Source organism: Bos indicus x Bos taurus, chromosome 19 (assembly GCF_003369695.1).
Source record: "Bos indicus x Bos taurus breed Angus x Brahman F1 hybrid chromosome 19, Bos_hybrid_MaternalHap_v2.0, whole genome shotgun sequence".
NCBI lineage: Eukaryota > Metazoa > Chordata > Mammalia > Artiodactyla > Bovidae > Bos > Bos indicus x Bos taurus.
Genome location: NC_040094.1, coordinates 41580798 through 41602561, shown reverse-complemented (window position 1 = coordinate 41602561; position 21764 = coordinate 41580798). Strand labels below are relative to the sequence as shown.

At 45.1% G+C, this 21764-nt stretch overlaps 1 protein-coding gene across 9 annotated transcripts in view; it reads right to left on the bottom strand.

The window, feature by feature from the left end:
• Positions 1–21764, bottom strand: part of WIPF2 (WAS/WASL interacting protein family member 2) — a 40883-nt gene that overhangs the window by 5117 nt on the left and 14002 nt on the right. For 7 of the 9 annotated variants that reach the window (XM_027516643.1, XM_027516645.1, XM_027516644.1 and 4 more), the window contains 6 exons: positions 14949–15080; positions 11262–11394; positions 10454–10570; positions 9455–10111; positions 1567–1773; positions 4–105 (listed from right to left, as the gene is read on the bottom strand). In XM_027516643.1, the coding sequence (XP_027372444.1) occupies positions 4–105; positions 1567–1773; positions 9455–10111; positions 10454–10570; positions 11262–11394; positions 14949–15011 (1279 nt within the window). In that variant the 5' untranslated portion in view covers positions 15012–15080. Of the gene's footprint in view, positions 1–3; positions 106–1566; positions 1774–4393; positions 4497–9454; positions 10112–10453; positions 10571–11261; positions 11395–14948; positions 15081–21764 lie in introns of those variants that run through there. The other 2 variants (XM_027516642.1, XM_027516652.1) reach the window with 2 other exon arrangements.

Genomic DNA, 21764 nt, shown 5'->3' with positions numbered 1-21764 from the left:
TACCTCGGTTTGTTTTGCTGGGATATATTCTCTGAAAGTGTTTATACTCTTCCGGAGCAGGAAAGTCTTCGACTGGATGGAAAGAATACTTTGACTCAAAATCATCTGCAAAAGGAATGGAGCATTAATTCCTATCACCGCCTAATTAATCCCTAAGTCTGCCTCGGCTCCCACACGCCTCGCCGCTACTCCTAACCCTTCCTGATGCACTGTGAGGGCCTGCCTTGCTCAGTAAACCCATGAGGACGGCAACAGCTCTCCATGCCTGGTATGCAGAGTGTGTTCAAAGGCTCTTTACACTAAGGAATGAGTCTTTGAAATGGTTCTTTACTTCTTTCCACAAACTGGCTCTTTACAACTTTTGGTTTGGATGTTTCCAAACCAGGCACATCCCAGTAAAGGAGCCCAGCTGTTTGCCTGGGAGGGGAAAGAAATATAATTCTGTTTTAGTAACATAGTCATCTTAAAGACTATCACCACGGGAAACCAACTGAACTGAATCCACAAACTGGTAGAAATTAAGCTAACCTGGGAATATCTGTCACCAGCTACTGAGAGATTTTGACCAGGTTAATTCCTTCTCAGTCTGGACTCCCCTCAGGGAATTCTGTAACACAGCTGGGAGAGCCATGGCATGGCCTCTGCTCCTCCTTCCCATGGCTCTTCTACATGAAAGCTCAAGTTTCCTATGGGGGTGACTTGATTACCATTCCACAAGGCATATCTTCTAAGCAAAAATCCTAGTCCACTTAATAGGAAGAAATCAGAGCAGGGGCAGGGAAGAGGTAAGTCGACAGTGCGCAGGCTAAAACGGACCATGCAGATCTTTCCAGACTTCCTCAACAGTTGTTGTTCCGTTGCCCAGTCGTGTCCAACACTTCACAACCTCATGGACTGATGCACACCAGGCCTCCCTGTCCCTCAACAGAGGGTCTAACAATACCTGCTGGACAGTCTTTACTTGGTGCTTCATCACAGACCTAATGAATCAGATTCCCTCAGGTGGAGCCCAAGATTCATTTATAACCTTGGAAAAGTGGACCTGATAACTCTAGTCCACTTAGTCAATCTCCTTGTTTCACAGATAAGGGAAGTGAGGTCCAGAAAAATGAAGTGACTTCTTCAAAGTAACAGAGCTAGTCAGTGGCTTTGGCTTATCAGATAAATGCTGTGCATAGAATGTTCTGTTTTCAAAGGTCCAGAAAGGAGCCTTTCTTCCTCAGAGAATATGAAATTCCTGTCTCAATAATCCTGAAGAGGATACAGTCTCGGACCTAAAAGCTAACCACACATAATGAGGCTTGAGGAGCAAGAGAGTTAGCAAAACACTTCCTATCAGAGTTAACAAAACACTTGCTCATTTTACTTTTAATCTCTTCCAAAGCAATTGAGCTGAGAATTCACCTAAGGAAAGCAATGTACGTGGATAGGAACAGAAGTCTGAAGGGAAATCAGGAAAGGAACTGCAGTGAAGAGGGTACCAACTGGCCATGCCCACTGTGCAGTGGCCACTGGAGTCAGTGAAGTCCCTTAGGAGCTACAAGACTAATACCGCTAGCTACTCACCCAAGAAAGATCGGACAGTGGTGATGGAATCTCTGTGGCCATTTCTCAGGGGCGGCGGTGGTGGAGGAGGCCCGGCTGGCGTTCTTGAGGGCGGAGGTGGGGGCTTTCCTCGGCTCAGGGGTTCTGACCCGTGCACTCGGTATGGTGGTGGGGGAGGGGGGGCATCCCTGGCACCATTTCGGATCATTGGTGGTGGGGGTGGAGGAGCTGCAATTAGAATCGAAAGCAGTTAGGCTTGGATGCAGGGACAGGGATGGGCAGAGGGATGTGAGAGGCACGGGTCAAAAGAGCACCTCGGCACCTTCCCGAAGAGCCAGCCTCTGGGAGCCTCTGGGCAGCATGTTGATGTCACACCCCCTCCTCTCATCCCTGTTTCTTTTTCAAAATTTTTACTTTCTTTATTTTACGTTATTTATTTGGCTGTGCTGATGCAGTATGTGAGATCTTAAGTTTCCCTGATTAGGGGTCGAACTCGCGCCCCCTGCACTGAAAGCAGAGTCCCAACCTCTCAGATCGCCAGAAGTCCTCCTGTTTCTTTAGCAACATCACATTCTTCCAGAGACAAAGTTCAGAATGAACAGATGACCCTTTTTCATTTCCCATGACAAGTCAGGCAAGAACTCTACTTATTCGTGATGATTCCTTGGCTTTTCCACGCCTGCCTCCACAATTCAAAGTCAGGGCTTTCTCACTTTTAGCTGGTTCTACTGCAAAAAGCCTCGCCATTGTTTTCCTTGCTTCTGATCTTTTAGCCTTCCCATCCATTCTGCATACCAACTCACTAATCTCCCTCAAATACTAGCTCAAACTTTTCCAAGCGCTTTGCATTTCCTACCTCATAAAGTTTCAAATCCTTAGCTTCCACAAGTATCACCCCACGATATTCCTTGCTTACACAGTAACCTACCACGTAGGTGACCTGATCTTGCCTTCGTTCTTTCCATCCTTGCCTGCCTCCTAGGTCGAACTGGCACCATTCCACCCACACTCCCACTGTTACCTCTGTCTCTCTCTACTACTCTACTATGCTATAATTATTCATTATATGGGCTTCTTTCCCAGTATACAGTACATTCCTTAAAGTCAGAGCAGTGTCCATTCATCTGAGTTCCCAAGCTCAGCCAGATGTATAGCAAATGGTAGGTATTTAATCAATATTTGCTAAATAACCTGAATTACCTATGCTTTCCTCCTGTGACCAGTCCTTACTATCAAATCCTACCTATCCTTGAAGGTTTAACTCAATTCCCATCTTCTCAAGGCTTTCTCAAAGCAATCCACTCTATTCTGATTTCCTCCTTTGTTCCCTGGCAGCATTTAGAGACTATGTCACTTATTCCAGCACTCAGCAGCACAGCCTAAAATGTGTGCCTTTCAAATTATGTATAATAGTTTCATTGACAGAAGTTACATATTTCCAGTGACAGACTCACTGCTCAAAAAAAATCGGAAAAGCCTCTTAAGAATTGTCTCCAAACCCAGTCAGACAGATCCATAATTATTATTATATGATGGTCATTTCCCATTTTCTGAGGTTGCACCACCAACAAAAATATTCTTAACTATATCTTAACTATGTCTGACTCTGACTTTTGGCCATTTCCAAATATCAAATTCACCCTTAAAAGACAAAAATCTGCCATCAGGTATTAGATAATATCAAAAGCATGCTGGACATTGGACTTCCCTGGTGGTCCAGTGGTTAAGATGTGTCTGCCAGTGTAGGGAACACAGGTTCGATCCCTGGTCCAGGAAGATCCCACATGCTGCAGAGCAACTAAGCCCACACACCACAACTACTGAGCCGGTGTACTAAATCTTTAAAACTTCTTATAGCCAGCCCCGTACAAGTATGTGGCACTATCCCCTTGGCATTGCATAAATGAGGAAACGGGGACTCGGGCTATTTATCTAAGGTCACAGATCTAACAGACCCAGAACAAGCCTACTCTTTCACAGTAAGAAAACTGCTACATACTGCTTTTCATAATTACCACAAGTATTAATTACCTCCCCAACAAATGTATAACCCAGTGAGATGGAGGTATGTCTTTTGGTACCTAGGCTATGCCCAATAAGAAGTTGTTCCTTACACAGTACACAGAGATACTACTGTGCTTAACAAACAACACTGTCTTAATAATTAGAGTATATATTATTCCTCCTGAATTACTGTCAGAATTTCTATAGAGTAACCGTAGTTAAGCATGAAACAGTAATGGGTTGATGCTTATAGACAAGGAGTCTGGCACTGTAGGCCCAGTAAATGTCAGTTTTAGCTTCCCACAAAACACACTCAGAACGTAAACTCTCCCTCAATCTCCAAGGTCTGTGTAAGCATGGACAGTGTCCATTAAAAGTAATAATTAAAGAGAAACCTCCTTAACACCTCCCAGCAGATCTTTGAACCCTGTTTTCATACCAAATCTGCTCAAACCAAAGCTCTTTCAGGTCATCCTCAAAATATTTCCCTCATGGTCAGATTTCTTCAGTTCAGTTCAGTCGCTCAGTCGTGTCCGACTCTTTGCAACCCCATGAATCACAGCACGCCAGGCCTCCCTGCCCATCACAAACTCCCGGAGTTCATTCAGACTCATGTCCATTGAGTCAGTGATGCCATCCAGCCATCTCATCCTCTGTCATCCCCTTCTCCTCCTGCCCCCAATCCCTCCCAGCATCAGAGTCTTTTCCAATGAGTCAACTCTTCGCATGAGGTGGCCAAAGTACTGGAGTTTCAGCTTCAGCATCATTCCGTCCAAAGAAATCCCAGGGCTGATCTTCAGAATGGACTGGTTGGATCTCCTTGCAGTCCAAGGGACTCTCAAGAGTCTTCTCCAACACCACAGTTCAAAAGCATCAATTCTTCGTGCTCAGCCTTCTTCACAGTCAGATTTCGTAGGGTCCTGGAAATCTGTGTCTACCCAGACTCCCTGGTGGGGATAGGGCAATTAAAGTAGACAGCATCAGCCAGGCTCAAAAGGACACCAGTGAGGCTGTGAGCAGGTGGCAGTGATGAGAGCCAACCTGGACAGGCAAAATGGAGCAGGACGAAGAACCACCTGCTTGGCTTCCTTAGCTCAGGGACAGAAATCCTGACCAGGTTCTACTGTTTGTCACATCCAGTTTTAAGACTACTTCAAGTGACAGAGCTGGAACCCAATGACCCCAAGAGACAAGCAGTGTGTAAAAGAAACCTCAGGGTGGGAAGATCAACTTTTGTAATCCAAGATAAACCCAATTTTGAGTAAAGCGTGATGTTATTGATTCTTTTGTTTTAAACTGAAGCAGGGCTTCCCTGGTGGCTCAGATGGCAAAGAATCTGCTTGCATTGTGAGAGACCCAGGTTCGAACCATGAGTTGGGAAGATCCCCTGGCGTAGGGAATGGAACCTGCTCCAATATTCTTGCCTGGACAATTCCATGGACATAAGAGCCTGGCAAACTATAGTCCATGGGGTGGCAAAGAGCTGGACAGGACTGAGCACACAGACATAGCTGATTTACAATGTTGCACTTACATCTACTAAACCCAACCTCCCACTCTATCCTTGATTCTTTTCAAAAGAAAAAAATGCCCTTTAAAATAGTGTTTTACTCTACAGAGAAAAAATTCAAAAAGAAACTTTATGGACCAATAAGAAGGGATATTTTTGGTCTCTAAGCACCCTGGGCACGGCAAAAGACTCCTTTTGCCTGTTTTACATATTCTTTTGCCTTTTTACATATTCTTTCAAATGTAAATCATTCATAAAGAAACAAAAGTACATTATAACATGTTATCATTATCATAGTATGATTAATTAATAGAAATAAGTCCACGAAAACTACCCAGAAGCCCTTTGCATAAATCCACTAAGCTCACCAGCACACCACAGTTTAAAAAGCACTTCTATGCATTTTTTTATTTACAACCACCTCTGAAAGTACTATGAATATCATTTTACAGATCAGGAAACAAACTCAGATATCAGAGCGATAGGCCCAATCTCATAAACAAATGGAGCCAATACTCACAAGATCTCTGACTAAAATATCTCAATTTTTTTTTTTCAGAGTATCATTTTTAAGAACTGTTGTTCTGGTTACTAACAGAGAAGGCAATGGCACCCTACTCCAGTACTCTTGCCTGGAAAATCCCATGGAAGGAGGAGCCTGGTGGGCTGCAGTCCATGGGGTTGCTAAGAGTCAGACACAATTGAGCGACTTCCCTTTCACTTTTCACTTTCATGCATTGGAGAAGGAAGTGGCAACCCACTCCAGTGCTCTTGCCTGGAGAATCCCAAGGACGGGGGAGCCTGGTGGGCTGCCGTCTATGGGGTTGCACAGAGTCGGACACGACTGAAGCGACGCAGCAGCAGCTCTGGTTACTGATGCAGAAAGTAGGCCGAGGCCTATGGCAGGCTTCAAAGTTGGTGATGGCTAATAGAAGAATAAGACTCATAACTTCACAATATTCTAAAGAAATCACAAAGAAAGAACTGAGAAGTGGGAAGCAAGAAGTCTACAGACATTTAAAACGACTCAATTCAACCCACGGAAATTACATTTTCCCCTGCTTCTATTCCTGGTTGGGTTTAGAAAGATATGTGCTCTGGCTCAGTTAAAGGGTCATTTAAAAAACATTCTTTAGTTAAAAAAAAATTTTTTTAACCAAAACTTTGTAAAATCAAAGGTCATGTTGGGACTATATCCTTCCAGCTAAAGCCAGAGAGATACAGGGTTGGCCATGTACTAGGCTCCTATGTGACCACCTGATGCCATGGCCAGCTCCCAGAACTGACATCTCTGTACTTAGTCAAGCAGCGTGCAGGTTAATGGGCCTTTAATACACGCTTCCTGGTGACAAACCTCCCTATTGGATGATTTCACCTATACACGTGGGGTGTCTAAAGCCAAAGTTCAAAAGCCATTTGTGGAGGGTGCCGCTCAAAGCCCAGTGATAAAAAAGAATTGTTGCTATTTAGTCTCTAAGTCGTGTCTGACTCTTCTGTGACCCTATGGACTGTAGCCTGCTAGGCACCTCTGTCCATCGGATTTCCCAGGCAAGAATACTAGAGTGGATTGCCATTTCGTCCTCCAGGGGATCTTCCCAACCCTGGGATTGGGACCTGGATGTCTGACAAACAGACTGCTTACCACTGAGCCACCAGGAGAGCTTATACAACAGAATATGGGAGCCAAAATTCCTGGGCCTAAGAAGGGCTTCCTTGGTGGCTCAGATGGTAAAGAATCTGCCTTCAGTACAGGAGACCCAGGTTCAATCCCTGGGTCGGGAAGATCCCCTGGAGAAGGGAACGGCAAACCACGCCAATATTCTTGCCTGGAGAATTCCATGGACAGAGGATTCTGGCAGGTTACGGTCCATGGAATTGCAAACAGTTGGACGCGACTAACACTATAGAACACTGAGAAGGCCCCAGAGAGCTGTCAGAGTCTCATTCACTCTCTACTTTCACCTATTTTGAAAGATGACACAACTTCTTCGCTTGATTCAGAGTCCAGAGAGCTCACCGTCACACTGTAGAACTCCTCTCTTCCACCTTTTCAAAGGTTCCTGAATCTTTTCCTCACCCAGTTTAACAGCAGGGTCCCTTGTGATAACCACTCCCTTACACACCCCCTTACCTCCCTTGCCCGACTCTCCCTCATGGTCACACATGCCTACAAAACGCTAACCTGGGTAATTAAACTCTGCCCCGACTCAGGACTGGCAGAGACGCAGCTGAACACACGTCGAGCTGATGAATCTCACTTGAAACATGTGGCCCCTAAGCTGGAGTGAGCCTTCTGTGTCACTGGTCATCGCAGCACACTTCCCTCTTTCACTCACTCACCCGTGTGCCCAGATGGCCAATTCATGCCCTCTTCTGTCCTCAAATCTCCCTCTAACTCCTTACCCACATTCACAGCAGATGTCCTTGCTTTCAAACTCACCAAGAAAATAGAACCACAAAAACAAAAAAACAGAAGAAACTTTCCACACGCTCCCATCACTACACCCACCTACTCACTTGCTTCTTTGCCTATATGCTCAGTCATCCCTCCTGCTACCCAGAAGAACTATCTGAATTCTTACCTAAGATCAACCCTTGACCTGTGGATCAGATTTCATTCCTTTCTGCCTCCCTGAGGATTATCCAGGCAATCTCCCTTCTCTACAGGATCATTTCATCAGCATACAAACAGATGTTGAAATCTCTCCCATCTTGGAGCATGGGGCAGGGGGATCAGCCCTCAATCTCATATCCTCCTCCAGCAACCGTTCCGCATAGCTGCAGCCCTCTCCCCTTACAGCAAACTCCCTAGATGTCTACCGCTGTCTTCATCAAGGCCTCTCCTATTCCCGCATGCTTGAACCCAATCCAATCAGACTTTCGCGTCACCCTCTCCTCCGCACTCCACTAAAACTACTCACAAGGGTAGTTTGTGGATCCTCAAAATGACTCTTCGTGTTGCTGAGACCAGTGTCATTCTCAGCCTTCAGCTTAGCTGACCCACCTGCAGCACAGGCCCCGGGTGCTCACTGACTATCTCGGACTTTTCCCATTACTCTCTCGGTATTCCTCCTTTCTCCCTCACTCCAGGCCTTTTCTCAGCTTCCTCTGCCTTAGTACTCTCAATGCTCTGGCCTCTGCTATAGGAAGGACTCACGCCCCAGACTTCTCCTCTCCTTTAATGAACTCACTCCCCAGGTGGTTTCACCCCAGCATGTAGTTCTCAAAATTCTTCAAATTCCCCTCTCTAGCCCACACCATCCCCCTGAAGTGCAGAGTCTCAGAGCCAATCGCCAATCCATGATTTACCCTCAGGTCTCAAACTTGACATTCAAAACTGAACACCTACAACTTCCCTTGTGGTTCAGTGGTTAAGAATCCACCTTCCAATGTAGGGGACTCGATCCCTGTTCAGGGAACTAAGATCCCACATGGTGTGGGGCAAGAAAGCCCTCAAGCTATAGCTAGAGAGAAGCCCATGCATTGCAACTAAGACTGGAAGCAGCCGAACAGATAGATATTTAAAAGCAAAACAAAAAAACAAGATCGATGGAACACTGATCCTTCCCCAAAGCTGCTGTGACCCACGCATACACCATACACCCAGTTCACTGCCCTAGCCTCCCAAGTGCTCTCCCTTGGCCCCTCTGTCTTCCTGTGGTCTTTCTCAACACAGGGTCCAGTGACCTTTTCAAAAGGTAGATCAATGCTACTTCCATGTTCCCATCCTCCCCGCAACCCAGTGGCTCCTCATCTCACACGGACTAAAACCTGAAGCCTTCACAAAGTCCTTGGCTACTCTTTCATGGAATCTAGCTTCCTGACCTCCATGTCCTGTCGCTTGTCCCATCGCATATCCTGGTCTTGCCACAGCGGTCTCCCTGCTGTCCCCAGTCTCAGGGCCTTAGCATCTGCTGCTCTCAATGCCTGCTTAGTGCATTCCCTCAGTTTCTTCAGGTCTTTGCCAAACTGTCGCTTTATCAGTAAGGCCTTCTCTGACCCTACTTTTACCCTCATCCCTGCAATTTAAGTATTTCCTCATCCCCACTCCAGTACACCCCATCCCCTTTCTCTGCTTCGTATTTCTCTAAAGCATCTATATACTATGTGTTTATATATATATATTTTTTGCTTGTTTTCTTTATACATACACACACATATATATTTTTTTCTATTAACTTATTTTCCTCAGTGTTCAGAACAGGATTTTTTGCCTTTTTTTAATTTATTGCTGTTTCCCTAACAAGAGAATCTGACATGTAAAAAGGCACTAATAAACCTGTCCAATGAGTATTCACTTCAGTCACTGAAGAAGAGCTTTGGTGAGAAGGGTGAAAAGGAAGAGAGACTCAGTCTGAATATGAGGGGAAACACAAGGTACTTCCAGGCACTTACCTGCTCCCCGGCTGGGAGGGTCACGGGTTGGGGGAGGTGGCCTATTACTCTGTGAAGAGGGGGAGGCTGAGGTGGGCGGAGGAGGCGCCAGGCCTCTGGCAGGCCCTGGAGTCTTCCTATGCAAAGAATTGTGTCTCTGTGGCAGCTCGGGGGCTGACTCATTCGTGGGGCTGGAGGGTCCGTTGGGGACCCCAGGAGGCTGGCGGTAAGGCGGCGGAGGAGGAGCCAGAGACTGGCCACTTGGTCCCGATCTGACATTCACAGGGGAAGGAGGCGGCTTGACTGGGGGTGGAGCAGAAGGTCCCTCGCGACCCGGGTGAAGCCTCTGTCCAGGCGTGGGCGGCAGGGGTTTCTCTCTGTTGTAGGCCGCGGCTTTGTTGCTGTGCATAGGCAGGGGCGTGGGGGGGGCGTTGGCACGCCTCCCCGGGGGAGGTGGAGGAGGGGCAGAGGAGCTGTGCTTCATCCCGGTACTGCTGGTGGGATTGGGCCGAGAGAGGTCCGGTAACGAGGGTCTCTGCGTCCGGGGCAGCTCTGGGAGTGAGGCCCGGCTGCTGTCTGTGTCATCTTGAGGACGCCCGCTGGCTGTGGTCCCTGGAGGCCTCGGGGCAGCAGCTCGGGAACTGGGGACTTGGAGCACTGGCTTACCAGCCAGGTTCTCTACAAATACAGCAGACAGCACCAGGTCAACAGAGCCAGGTGCACAGTGGTGAGTTATCTCCATGTCACCCCGCCTCCTCTGTGCAACCTGCATGGCAGCAGGTACGGTGCTGGGTTTTAACCTGGTTTTAGGCTCAGGGTCCATTAGCAAATACTACTGCTACAAGTCGAACGCACTTTCATCGAATGCCTCAGCTCCCGCTTTATTCTGCTCTGTCACTCCTCCCCTGCTCCCCTCTTTGTCGCACCTCTACCGTGCTCCTGATCTCCAGAGGTCCCGCTTAGGATCAGTCCAAAATGAACACATTTGAGAAATACCCTAAGGAAGTCCTTACCACATACCTGAACTGTCCTTGGCTCCCACAGGGCGCAGCTTTGGCACTCCTCCTTGGAAGAGGCCTCCCTTGGCCTGCAGGGCAGCTGCTCCAGAACCGTAACCACCACTGCTCCCTTTGGGCTCTGGAAAGCACACCATTAGGATTGTCATTTCATGCGTGCTCTGAGCTGGTGACCAAGTCAATCCTGAGGAGAAACCCGTCCTTCTCCCTGGGCTTTAATTTGCAAACCGCCACTGCTTTTGTCCTTCCACTGAAATAGAAAGTGAGCCTCTCTGCTCCACAGCTTCAAGTGGGCATGGGGATGAAACTTTGGGCTGTGATGAGAGAGAACGAAAGGAACGAGAAGCCAGTCTTCCTTTATTTAGGGCACGGGGTAACCAGGATGAAGAGAGTTCTCTAAGCTCTCCTCTCCAAGTCCCAGATGATCAGGGGCTGATGGCTCTGGGACCCAGGTGTGAGCCAGCTCCCCAGAGGCCCTCCAGCAAGAACACTTGCAGCAATTATAAAATCATTACTGGCTTCAGCTTATCAGTTTTCAGGACTGTGGTGGTTCCCTCACAGAAAAGCCAAGGATGTGCCCTAACAAGCACGAGGCATAGGAGGAGACGGGAGGCTTAAGACCCCAAGAATGTTTCTCAAAGGTCAAAAAGAAATTTCTAAGGCATTCAAAATTACAAATGAGAAGACAGTCACAGAATACCCTAACACAAAACTCCCACCCAAGATCCAACAGTAAAAATGACAGCCAGGCCGAGTCTCCAGGCCAACCCTGGGGTCCTGGCGGTTCGCAAGGCGATGCAGCTCAGACTCACTCTCGAGGATGGGAGCGCTCCGATCGTTAACGTTGGTCACCTTCTTCAGCTTAGTGCCCTTGCAGATGTCCTGTAAGAGGGCGCCTCGACCCCGCTGCTCATCTCTACTCAGCTTAGGTGGCTCGGTGTTTGCCTGAAGGAAGAGGGAAACAAAAGTTCACCCTCAATATCCTCTTCATCACAAGTTCAGGATAAATGTCTTCGGCAAACTGGATTCCATGCAATGCCTGTCCAGCCTGATAAGGTACATGTGCCAAAAAACACCCTTCTCACACCCTTTTCTCATGCTGTCCCTTCGGTGAAGGGACAGCTCTCCCTCCTATTTAGAGGCTTCTGATAGGAGGCCTGCACCAATCTAACAGAGTACCTATGTGCTAGGCTTGTGTCAGACGCTTTATCTGTATTGTATCACCATCATCAATGCAAACATTTATGGAGTCCCTACTATACCAGAAGCATTGTGCTAATAATAATAAGCACATTACTTTCATTATCTCATTCAAATCTTGAAACAGTCCTATGACCAACTATAACAAGAACACAAGGACAGACACCTAGATTAATGGAACAAACAGACACTCCATAAGCAGGCCCAGATCTATAGAAGAAAAAATAAAAGTATAGTTCATCAGTGCAGAAAGGATAGGTCATTAAATACACGGTGTTAAAAACTAGTGGTTAATTTTCTGGGGGATGCACCATGGGGCATGTAGGATCTTAGTTCCCTGGCTAGGGCTCAAACCTGAGCCCCCTGGAGTGAAAGCTCAGAGTCCTAACCACTGGAATGCCAAAGAAGTCCAACAAGTGATTAATTTTCAGAAAAAAATTATAAAGTTAAATACCTACCTTAGGGCTTTACTCTGGCTGAATTAAAAATTTCAAGTGTAAAAAAATAAACCCACAGAAGTACTATATGGAAAAAAATAGGTAAGGGGAAGGACTTCTTATCAAGACAACCAAAATATAGGAAAAGACCAACAGATCTCTTTATTATAGATTATTCACTTAGGAATATAATATGCAGATAACACACTGGAAGGAGAAATTATCAGTGACAAACGTAACATATGATAGAAACAAAGGTAGTGTTCTAAATCTATATAGCATTAACAAACAAGATGACTCAGAAATCAATAGGATAATAAGCAAGAAAGATTATATAAACAGTACTGAGGTTTCCCAGGTGGCTCAGCAGGTAAAGAATCTGCCTGCAAAGCAGGAAATGCAGGAGACTTGAGTTTGATCCCTGGGTCAGGAAGATCCCCTGGAGAAGGAAATGGCAACCCACTCCAGTATGCATGCCTGGAGAATCCCATGGACAGAGGAGCCTGGCAGGCTACAGTCCATAGATAGGATCACAAAGAGTCAGACGACTGAAGCGACTTAGTGCACACACATGAACAATACAGGGTGAAGAAAGTCAAAAGAGCCAGCAAATATGAAAAGAAAAAAAAAAACCTTCAACAATAAAAAAAATACATAGTGTAAAACAGTATTATTATCTACCTATGATATTGGTTAAGGTTAAAATTACAAAAGGAGTTTGTTAGCTTTGTCAAGGCACTGCCTGCGTAGTGCCTGGCACACTGAAGATGTTAAAAAAACGTACAGAACAAAAACCTGCCCTGTGGTGGTCACAAGATTCAGGCAAGTCTAGCACAGGACTTCCCTGGTGGTCCAGCAGTTAAGACTCCGTGCTTTCACTTCAGGGGGCACAGGTCTGATCCCTGGTCACAGAACTAAGATCCTGCATGCCACGTGTGCGAGCGTGCGTGCGTGCTCAGTCGCTTCAGTCATGTCCAACTCTTTGTGACCCCATGCACTGTAGCCCTCCAGGCTCCTCTGTCGATGGGATTTTTCCCAGTAAGAGCACTGGAGTGGGTTGCCACACCCTCCTCCAGGGGATCTTCTCGACCCAGGGATCGAACCTCCTGCATCCCCTGCGCTGCAGGTGGATTCTTTACCCACTGAGCCACCTAGGAAGCCTACATGCCATGAGGCACAGCCAAAAAATAGCACAAAAGTCTAGTGCAAGAGTTCTACTTCCAGAAATTAGCTTGAAGAAAATAATTGGAGCAGTGCACAAAGATAATAACAGGAAAAAACAGTTTATAATAGCATAAAGCTGAAAGTAATCTAAAAGGTCAATCAAAAAGAACAACGAGGAGGATGCCAGTTAAGCAACTTCAAGTGCCTACCTTCACCCTTTTCTGGCTAAACTCTACTCATCTTTCAAGATTCAGCTCAGCATCATCTCCCGCCAGAAGCTTCTCTTATGGCTACCTCCTCTCCTTCGACCACTGGTGAGGTGCCCTTTTTATGGCCCCATACATCTCTGCATAGCATGGATTTTGTCTGTTGACTTACCTGTCTCACTCATTATACTGGGGGCCCTCAAAAGCAGAATCGGCTTCATTTCAGGTTGTCAAGATCACAGATGATTTTTATCTGCTTCTTTTTGCTTATCTGCATATTTCCCCTTTTAATTTTTAAATAAATTCGTGTGGAGAGTCAAGCAATATATAAGCTCTTATATGGGAATTCCCTGGCAGTCCCATGGTTAGGACTCTTGCACTTTCACTGAGGGCACAGGTTCAATCCCTGAGCAAGGAACTAAGATCCCATAAGTCAAGTGGTACAGCCAAAAACAATAAAAAATGTTTTTAAAAAACGAAAATTAAAAAGTATAGAGAAAATTAAAGTATAGAGTAAAATTATATGGCTTTTCGAAATTGTAGTCAGCCAAGTCTCTGACACATAGTAAGCCCCCAGTGAAAAGGCTATGAGGGAATGACTAAGAACAATGCAGTGCAGTAACCTAAAGGCTACAGGGATCCAAGGATTAACTGTGGATCTTTGAACTCTACTCTATCAAGAGCAGTTCTGCTTTTACCTACTTTACTTATTGGTCTTCCACATAAAATTTCAACTGAAAAGGGAATCCAGGGATTCCCTGGTGGCTCAGTAGCAAAGAATCTGCCTGCCAAGGCAGGAGACATGGGTTCAATCCCTGATCCAGAAAGATCCCACATGCCTCTAAGCAACGAAGCCTGGGCGCCATAATTATCGTTGCCAGTGCTCTAGAGCCCAAGAGTCACAACCACTGAGCTCACGTGCCGCAACTACTGAGCCCTCACGCCTAGAGATCTTGCTCCCCAGAGAAGCCACCTCAATGAGAAGCCCGAGCACCGCAATTAGAGAGGAGACCCTGCTCACCACAACTAGAGAAAAGCCCCCACAGCAATGAAGAGCCAGCACAGCCAAAAATAAATAAGGTTTTAAAAGGGGATTCATACATATTCTCAAACAAAATGTCTAAAACCCAAAACTTAGAAGGAAAAAAAAACACAAGTTGGCAGGTCTGAGTTCTAGTCCTAGTACTGAAACAAACTAGCTAGGTAGGTCTCTTTTGGGGCACAGAGAAAGGATACACCGACCTTTATGTCACAAATAGTTTAACAGGGAAGAGACACTGATGCCACCTGCTCAAAGCTCCACTTAGACTGAACCAGGAGAGGAAAGCCAAGACAAGCCATTATGGTCCTAAGAGAACTTCTCAGGAATCAGAACTAATTGAGGAAGACAGACTTTTATTCAGTCTCCATCTTCCCACACCATATGTCTTACACCAGGAAGCCCTAAGTATGCATTCAGGTTTTGAGATAGCTGAGTGGAAGGACAACCTACCTGATGAAAAGTGGGAGGAGGAGGAGGACCGGGGGGTGGTGGAGGAGGAGGAGGAATTGGCATCCTTGCCCTGCGTGCAGTTGGCACTGCTCTCTCTCCGTTTTAATCTGCAGCTTTAGGTCACTCATATACCTGCAAGTTAAGCAGAAACAAATTCAAGAGAACAACTCTGCCCTGAGAGACACTGAGTACCAGAAGAACTAGAGGCCCGGGCACGACACCAGAGAAACTAGGCACTCATCTCCTAGGCGCACCGTGATCCAGTCCTGGGCTCGGTAAATCTCCGTTAAAGGCCAGATAAAAACAATACTTTAGGCTCTGTAAACTGTCTATGGTCTCTGTTGCACATTATTCTTTTATTTTGCTTTGACAGCCTTTTACATTACTAAATTTCATTTTTAACCACGGTTTTAGGTTCACAGCAAAAGAGCAGAAAGTACTGAGTTCCCTTAAAACCTCTGTCCCCCCAGCCAAACATACAGTACCCCACTATCTGCATCCTGCTGTGCTGCATTTGTTATAACTGATGAAGCTACACTGATACCTCATAATCGCCCAAAGCCCACAGTTTACATTGGGGTTCACTCTCTTTTTTTAATTTAACTAAATCCTTTAGTTCTTTTTGGCTTTGCTCTGCGTCTTCGTTGTTTCAGGTGGGCTTTCTCTAGTTGCAGCGCTCAGGCTTCTCACAGACGTGGCTTCTCTTACGGCCAAGCACAGGTGCCAGGACACGCAGGTTCCAGTAGTTTGCGGCTTGCAGCTCTAGCGCACAGGCTCAGTAGTTGTGGCGCCTGGGTTTAGTTGCTCCAAAGGCGCGTGGGATCTTCCTGGACCCGGGAGTCCACCCGTGTCTCCTGCATTGCAAGGTGGACTCTTAACCACTGGACCGCTGGAAGCCCTAGGGTTCACTCACGCAGTTGTACATTTCATGGGTTTGGACAAATATATAATGGAAAAGACCCTGATGCTGGGAAGACTGGGGGCAGGAGGACCCGGGGGTGACAGCGGATGAGTCGGTTGGATGGCATCACCGATTCAATGGACATGAGTTTGAGCAAGCTCCAGGACATAGGGAAGGACAGGGAAGCCTGGCACTCCACAGTTCATGGGGTCGCTGAGTTGAACACAGCTTAGTGACTGAACAACAAATAATGACAACTGTCCAATAATGTAGTCGGCTCTCCAGGTGGTGCTAGTGGTAAAGAACCCACCTACCAATGCAGGAAATGTAAGAGACACGGGTTTGATCCCTGAATCGGGAAGATCCTCTGGAGGAGGGCATGGCAACCCACTCCAGGATTCTTGCCTGGGGAATTCCATGGACAGGGGAGCCTAGCGGGCTACAGTCCATGGGGTTGCAAAGAGCTGGACATGACTGAGTTACACAGCACGCACGTAAACACCAATGTCATACCATACAGAATCATCTCACTTTGCTAAAAATTCTTTTATGCTCTGCCTATTCATCCCTCCCTGCCCCCGTCCTTTGAACCCCTGGCAACCACTGAGCTTTTTAATGTCTCCATAGTTTTGCCTTTTCCAGAACTGTCACACTGTTGGGATCATACAGCATGTACCTTTCTCAGATTGGCTTCTTTCACTTGATAATATGCATTTCAGTTTCCTCCATGTCTTTTCATGGCTTAAAAACTCATTTCTTTTTAGCGCTGGATAACATTCCACTATCCGGATGTACCAGTTTGTTTTATCCATTCACCTCCTAAAGGACATCTGAGTTGCTTCCAAGTCTTAGAGCAATTATGAATAATGCTGATATAAACATCCTTGTGCAGGCTTTTGTGAGGACATAAGTTTTTGACTCATTTGGGTAAATATCAAGGAGTAAGAATTGATGCTTTTGAACTGTGGTGTTGGAGAAGACTCTTGAGAGTCCCTTGGACTGCAAGGAGATCCAACCAGTCCATTCTGAAGGAGATCAGCCCTAGGATTTCTTTGGAAGGAATGATGCTAAAGCTGAAACTCCAGTACTTTGGCCACCTCATGCGAAGAGTTGACTCATTGGAAAAGACTCAGATGCTGGGAGGGATTGGGGGCAAGAGGAGAAGGGGACAACAGAGGATGAGATGGCTGGATGGCATCACTGACTCAATGGACGTGAGTCTGAGTGAACTCTGGGAGTTGGTGATGGACAGGGAGGCCTGGCATAATGCAATTCATGGGGTCGCAAAGAGTCGAACACAACCGAGCGACTGATCTGATGACTGATGGATCATATGGTAAGAGTATGTTTTGTAATAAACTGCCAGAATATCTTCTGCAGTGGCTGTATCAATTTGCAATTCTCACAAGCAACAGGTAAGAGTTCCTACTGTTCCATATCTTTGCGAGAATTCTGAATTTTGGGCATTCTAATAGGTGTGCAGTCCTGTTGTTCTAATTTGCAATTCCCAAGTGACACGTGATGTTGGGCTCTTCTCAAGTGCTGACTTGGCATCTATATTTCTTCTTTGATGATGTGCCTGTTCAGGTCTTTTGCCCACTTTTTAATTGGGTTGTTTTCTTATTGTTGAGTTTTAAGAGTTCTTTATACATTTTAGCTAATGGTCTTTTATCAGCTGTACCTTTTGCAAATATTTTCTCTTATTCCGTGGCTTGTCTTTTCATTCTCTTGATCTTTACATTTTGAAAATGTAAAAAAACGTTCTTAGTCATTGTGCCATACAAAACAGATCATGGACCAGATCTGACTCATGGGCCAAACTTTACTGACCCCTGATACAGTCACATGACTGGAATCTGATAAGGGCATAAGTACTATGTGCAAATTTAACCCATCATCAGTGGCTGAACACTTAAAACTCAGAAACTATATGGCTGTCTCCCTGTTAAGAGTTTCTAAGTGTTCCTCATTTCACAAATGAAACTAAAGCCAGGGGACTCTTACCCTAAGACACTGAAGTAGGGGGCAAAGCCAAAACCAAAACTCAAGAACAATACCTCCAAAAAGTCACCCCAAGGAAATCCCACTTCTTGAACCCCTAAAAGTCAAAAGCCAAATAACTGCAGAGGTTTCGTTCTAAACTCTTTATAGGAGTGAACAAAATCTTTCTGTGAATAAAGAACACTTAAAAACTTCTCTCAATGCCCGGAGAATGATAAAACAGCAAATATTTCAGTTTCTATAAAACCAAGAACATTTGTAGGTAAGTAAAATTTGATTAAAAACATTACTGTGAATGTCTTCAAAATCCCAACTCCTCCCAGTGTAATGCCTCTAAAGGTTGTATGCCCAACAGAACTTTTTGCTCCAACCACAAAAACCTGGACACTACTCTGGCTGGGTGGCTCCCACGGGGAGAAGTGTCTGAATTCACTTCAAAGAACAAGCAGCTGACTCTCCTCTAAGGGAACTACCTCCTCATTTCTGGTTTCAAAACTAAGTCTAGTTTTCCTTTCCCAGGAATCTAACATACTAGGCTTGAGGAACTGGTCAAAATAGTAAATGCTAATAAGCAGAACATCTATCACAGAGTGTGGCGGGTGTTAAAATGAAAGAAACATATGGAGAAGAAGAAATAAACTTTCTTCTATTCAATTCTCTGGGATCACTATGACCATTCCACTCAGGTCTCCATAGCTGGCATATAGCCAGCAGCCTAACAATAGGGAAAATTATAGTCCATTCAGAAACAAACATTGTCAATTCCAGTCACCTCAGTTTCTGCCTTTTCTGGGGTTCCCGTTTTACCTACTTTGGCCATTGCCACGGCTGAAACTGTCTTCTAGAATGACCTGGAAAAGAGGTTCAGACAAGTCCCTAATTCTTCCCAGACCCACCAACCTACGTGCTACGAAATAAGAAATAACCTGAAGGGAACCTTAAATCTGATAGTGAGTGTCACTTATTAGGCAAAGCAGTAATTCTCTAGTAAGGCAAACCTTTTTTTAAAGTCACCCACTGCAAAAGACCACTAATACATTACACAGTTAAAGATACCTTTTTAAAATAGGCTCAATTCAAACTCCAATTTCAAAATAGACCCCTCAAAAAAATCACTTTTGGGAGTTCCCTGATGGCCTAGTGGTTAGGATTCTGGGCTTTCACTGCCATGACCCGGGTTCAGTCTCTGGTTAGGAAACTGAGGTCCTGCAAGCCGTGGAGTGTGTGTGTGCGCGCACACTCTTTGATCAAGTGACTGTCTTTAGCGCTGACTACCAGCAGTGGCTCTCAGCCTCCCTGCTGCCTTCACAAAGACTGCAAGCATGTCACTCTCCTGTCAGGGACACGGAGTATACAGTGATGCCCTGTACAGTAAAGTATTATCACTCCCATTTTACAGGTGAGAACTCTGAAGTTCGAGGAGCAGGAGTCTGTCTACACACTACGGTAAGAGGCAGACCGACTGAGCTAAGGGCAATTCCCATGATCACTCAGGAGGAAACTGCAGAGTAAGGACTCAAACTCAGGTCTCCTTGTCCCTTTCTACCTCACTCATCACTATGAAACAAATCTCGACTGCAAGCTGGTTGGGTTTAGCAATTTTCCATTATTTTTCCTAAATAAAAACTTAACTCACTCGAAATTCCGATCTTAGTGATAGAATACAACCAGATCTCTACATTTTCCCAGACCAGACCAATTTATACAAATTTAAATTAACCCAACTTTCCTTTCCCTGAAGATTCCCCAAAGAAGTGTTATTCAAACCAACTCAAGATGGATACTACAAGCACTAACCCAATGCAGAGGGTCTGCTTTGAGAAGTGCTTTCAGTTAAGAACAAATGAAGCAAAAACAATTCATAAAGCTTTATAAGAGAAAGACAAACTTTAGTGATTAACATTTAATCAGAGGACAAATCCAGGCCTTCTGGAATCACTGTCTATTGCATTTTTAAGAATCTAACACTCGTGAAGTTAAACAAAAAAGAAAAAAAGTTCATCACAGAATTAAGTCTTTCCTTTCTGATCTATTAAATTCAAACTACACACCTCACCATCTCTGTTTTTCAGAGTCCCTGATTTTCAGAAAAATTCTCATTCCTTTCTTAATCCCTTCCATCTTAAAAACCATGATAAAATAAGCTTTATACATCCTCAGGAGACAGTTTCTTTGAAATAAAGAGCAGAGAGCATTATTTTAAGTCTTCTTAATGTCAACTTTATCTCAGAATTCAGAGATAAGTCTCTATAAAACTCAAGCAATGCACTTTTAAAAAAGTGCTTTCTTCTACTCCTCAAAAGACAAAACTTATTTTTCTATCCAATTCTCAAATATTCATACATTTTAGGAGCAGGAACCCTCCTGAGGACAAAGACAATGATGCTGCCTTTTAATTTGATAAATGAAGAATCCAATTTAGCTGCTTTTTTCATATATTTAAAATGATCTAAGGATATTGTAGTTACCACTATAATTTGAGGCCTTTATTCAAATGGTATTCTACTGTTATAAAACTGAGGTTTCGTTTACAAGTTATTTTAAAAAGAAAAAATAATTTTTAAAAATCTAAATCTTAATGCCATCCACTTTCATGCTGAGAGACCTCAAGTAACAGTACTTTCCTTTGATCTCAACTTTGATTACACAGTAAATTACAGTTTTTGTACCAAAGTACTGAAAAAAATTCCCCAGTGGGGAGAAAAAAATGACCCTGAATATTTTTTAAGTAGGCTATCTCCCTCAGGAAAGACTCAAGGGCCTTAGTTTCACCTTACAAGACTCAGTCATATGGATAGGAATTTAAGATGTTAACAAGAAAAAATATTTTTTGGCCACACTGCACAGCATGTAGAATCGTCACTCCCTGACCAGGGACTGACACTGTGCTCTCTTCACTGGAAGCACAAAGTCTTAATCACTGGACCACGGGGAAGTCCCTGTCTCACCCTTCTTAAACAAGTGTGTGATTCTTTAATATCCTATTAAGGGCTCCCCTGCTGGCTCTGTGGTAAAGAATCTGCCTGCCAATGCAGGGGACACAGGTTCGATCTCTGGTCCAGGAAGATCCCATGTGCCACGGAGCAACTAAGCCACCCACAACAAAGAATTATCCGGTCTAGAAATGTGAATAATGCTGAGACTGATAACCTCTGTTCCAGTGGCTTAACAAGACAATTTTTTACAATCTTGGACCTTACATTCTAGAGGAAAGAAACAAATATAATCTCATATATCAGTGATAAAAAGAATGGAAAAATGAGAATCATAAAGGGGAGTTAGGAGCAGGGGACGGTGTTGTTAGATGGGGAGGGGCACGGGCTGGGGGCCTGGCTCTCAGAAGCCTCTCCATGAGCAGCCAAGCCCTAGGAACATCTGGGGAAAGCATCTTCCGAAAAGAATTAACAAACATCAAGGAGATGGAAATGAGTTTGATGTGTTAGAGAACTGAACGCCAAGGTAACTAGAACAGGGTGAGAAGAATGGGAGGAGATGAAACCTGAGGCCTTTATAAGCCATGCTCCATATCCTCCAATTAAAAATAAATAAAGAAGAAGCCATCCTCCAAGTCCAATAGTAGTATCCTTCTCTGGACTTCCCTGGTGTACAACGGATGGGACTCTACCTGCCAATGCGGGGGACACAAGGTCAGTCCCTGATCCGGGAAGATCCCACATGCCACGGGGCAACTAAGCCCACGAGCCACAACTACCAAGCCCACGCACCTCGAGCCTGTGCTCCACAACAAGAGAAGCCACCGCAAGGAAAAGCTCACACACCACAACTGGAGAGTAACTTCTGCTCGCCGCAACCAGAGAAAGCAATGAAGACCTAGCTCAACCAAAACAAATAAATAAAAATTTTAAGAAGTAGTATCCTCCTCCATCCAATATGCCTATTATACCAAAGAAGTC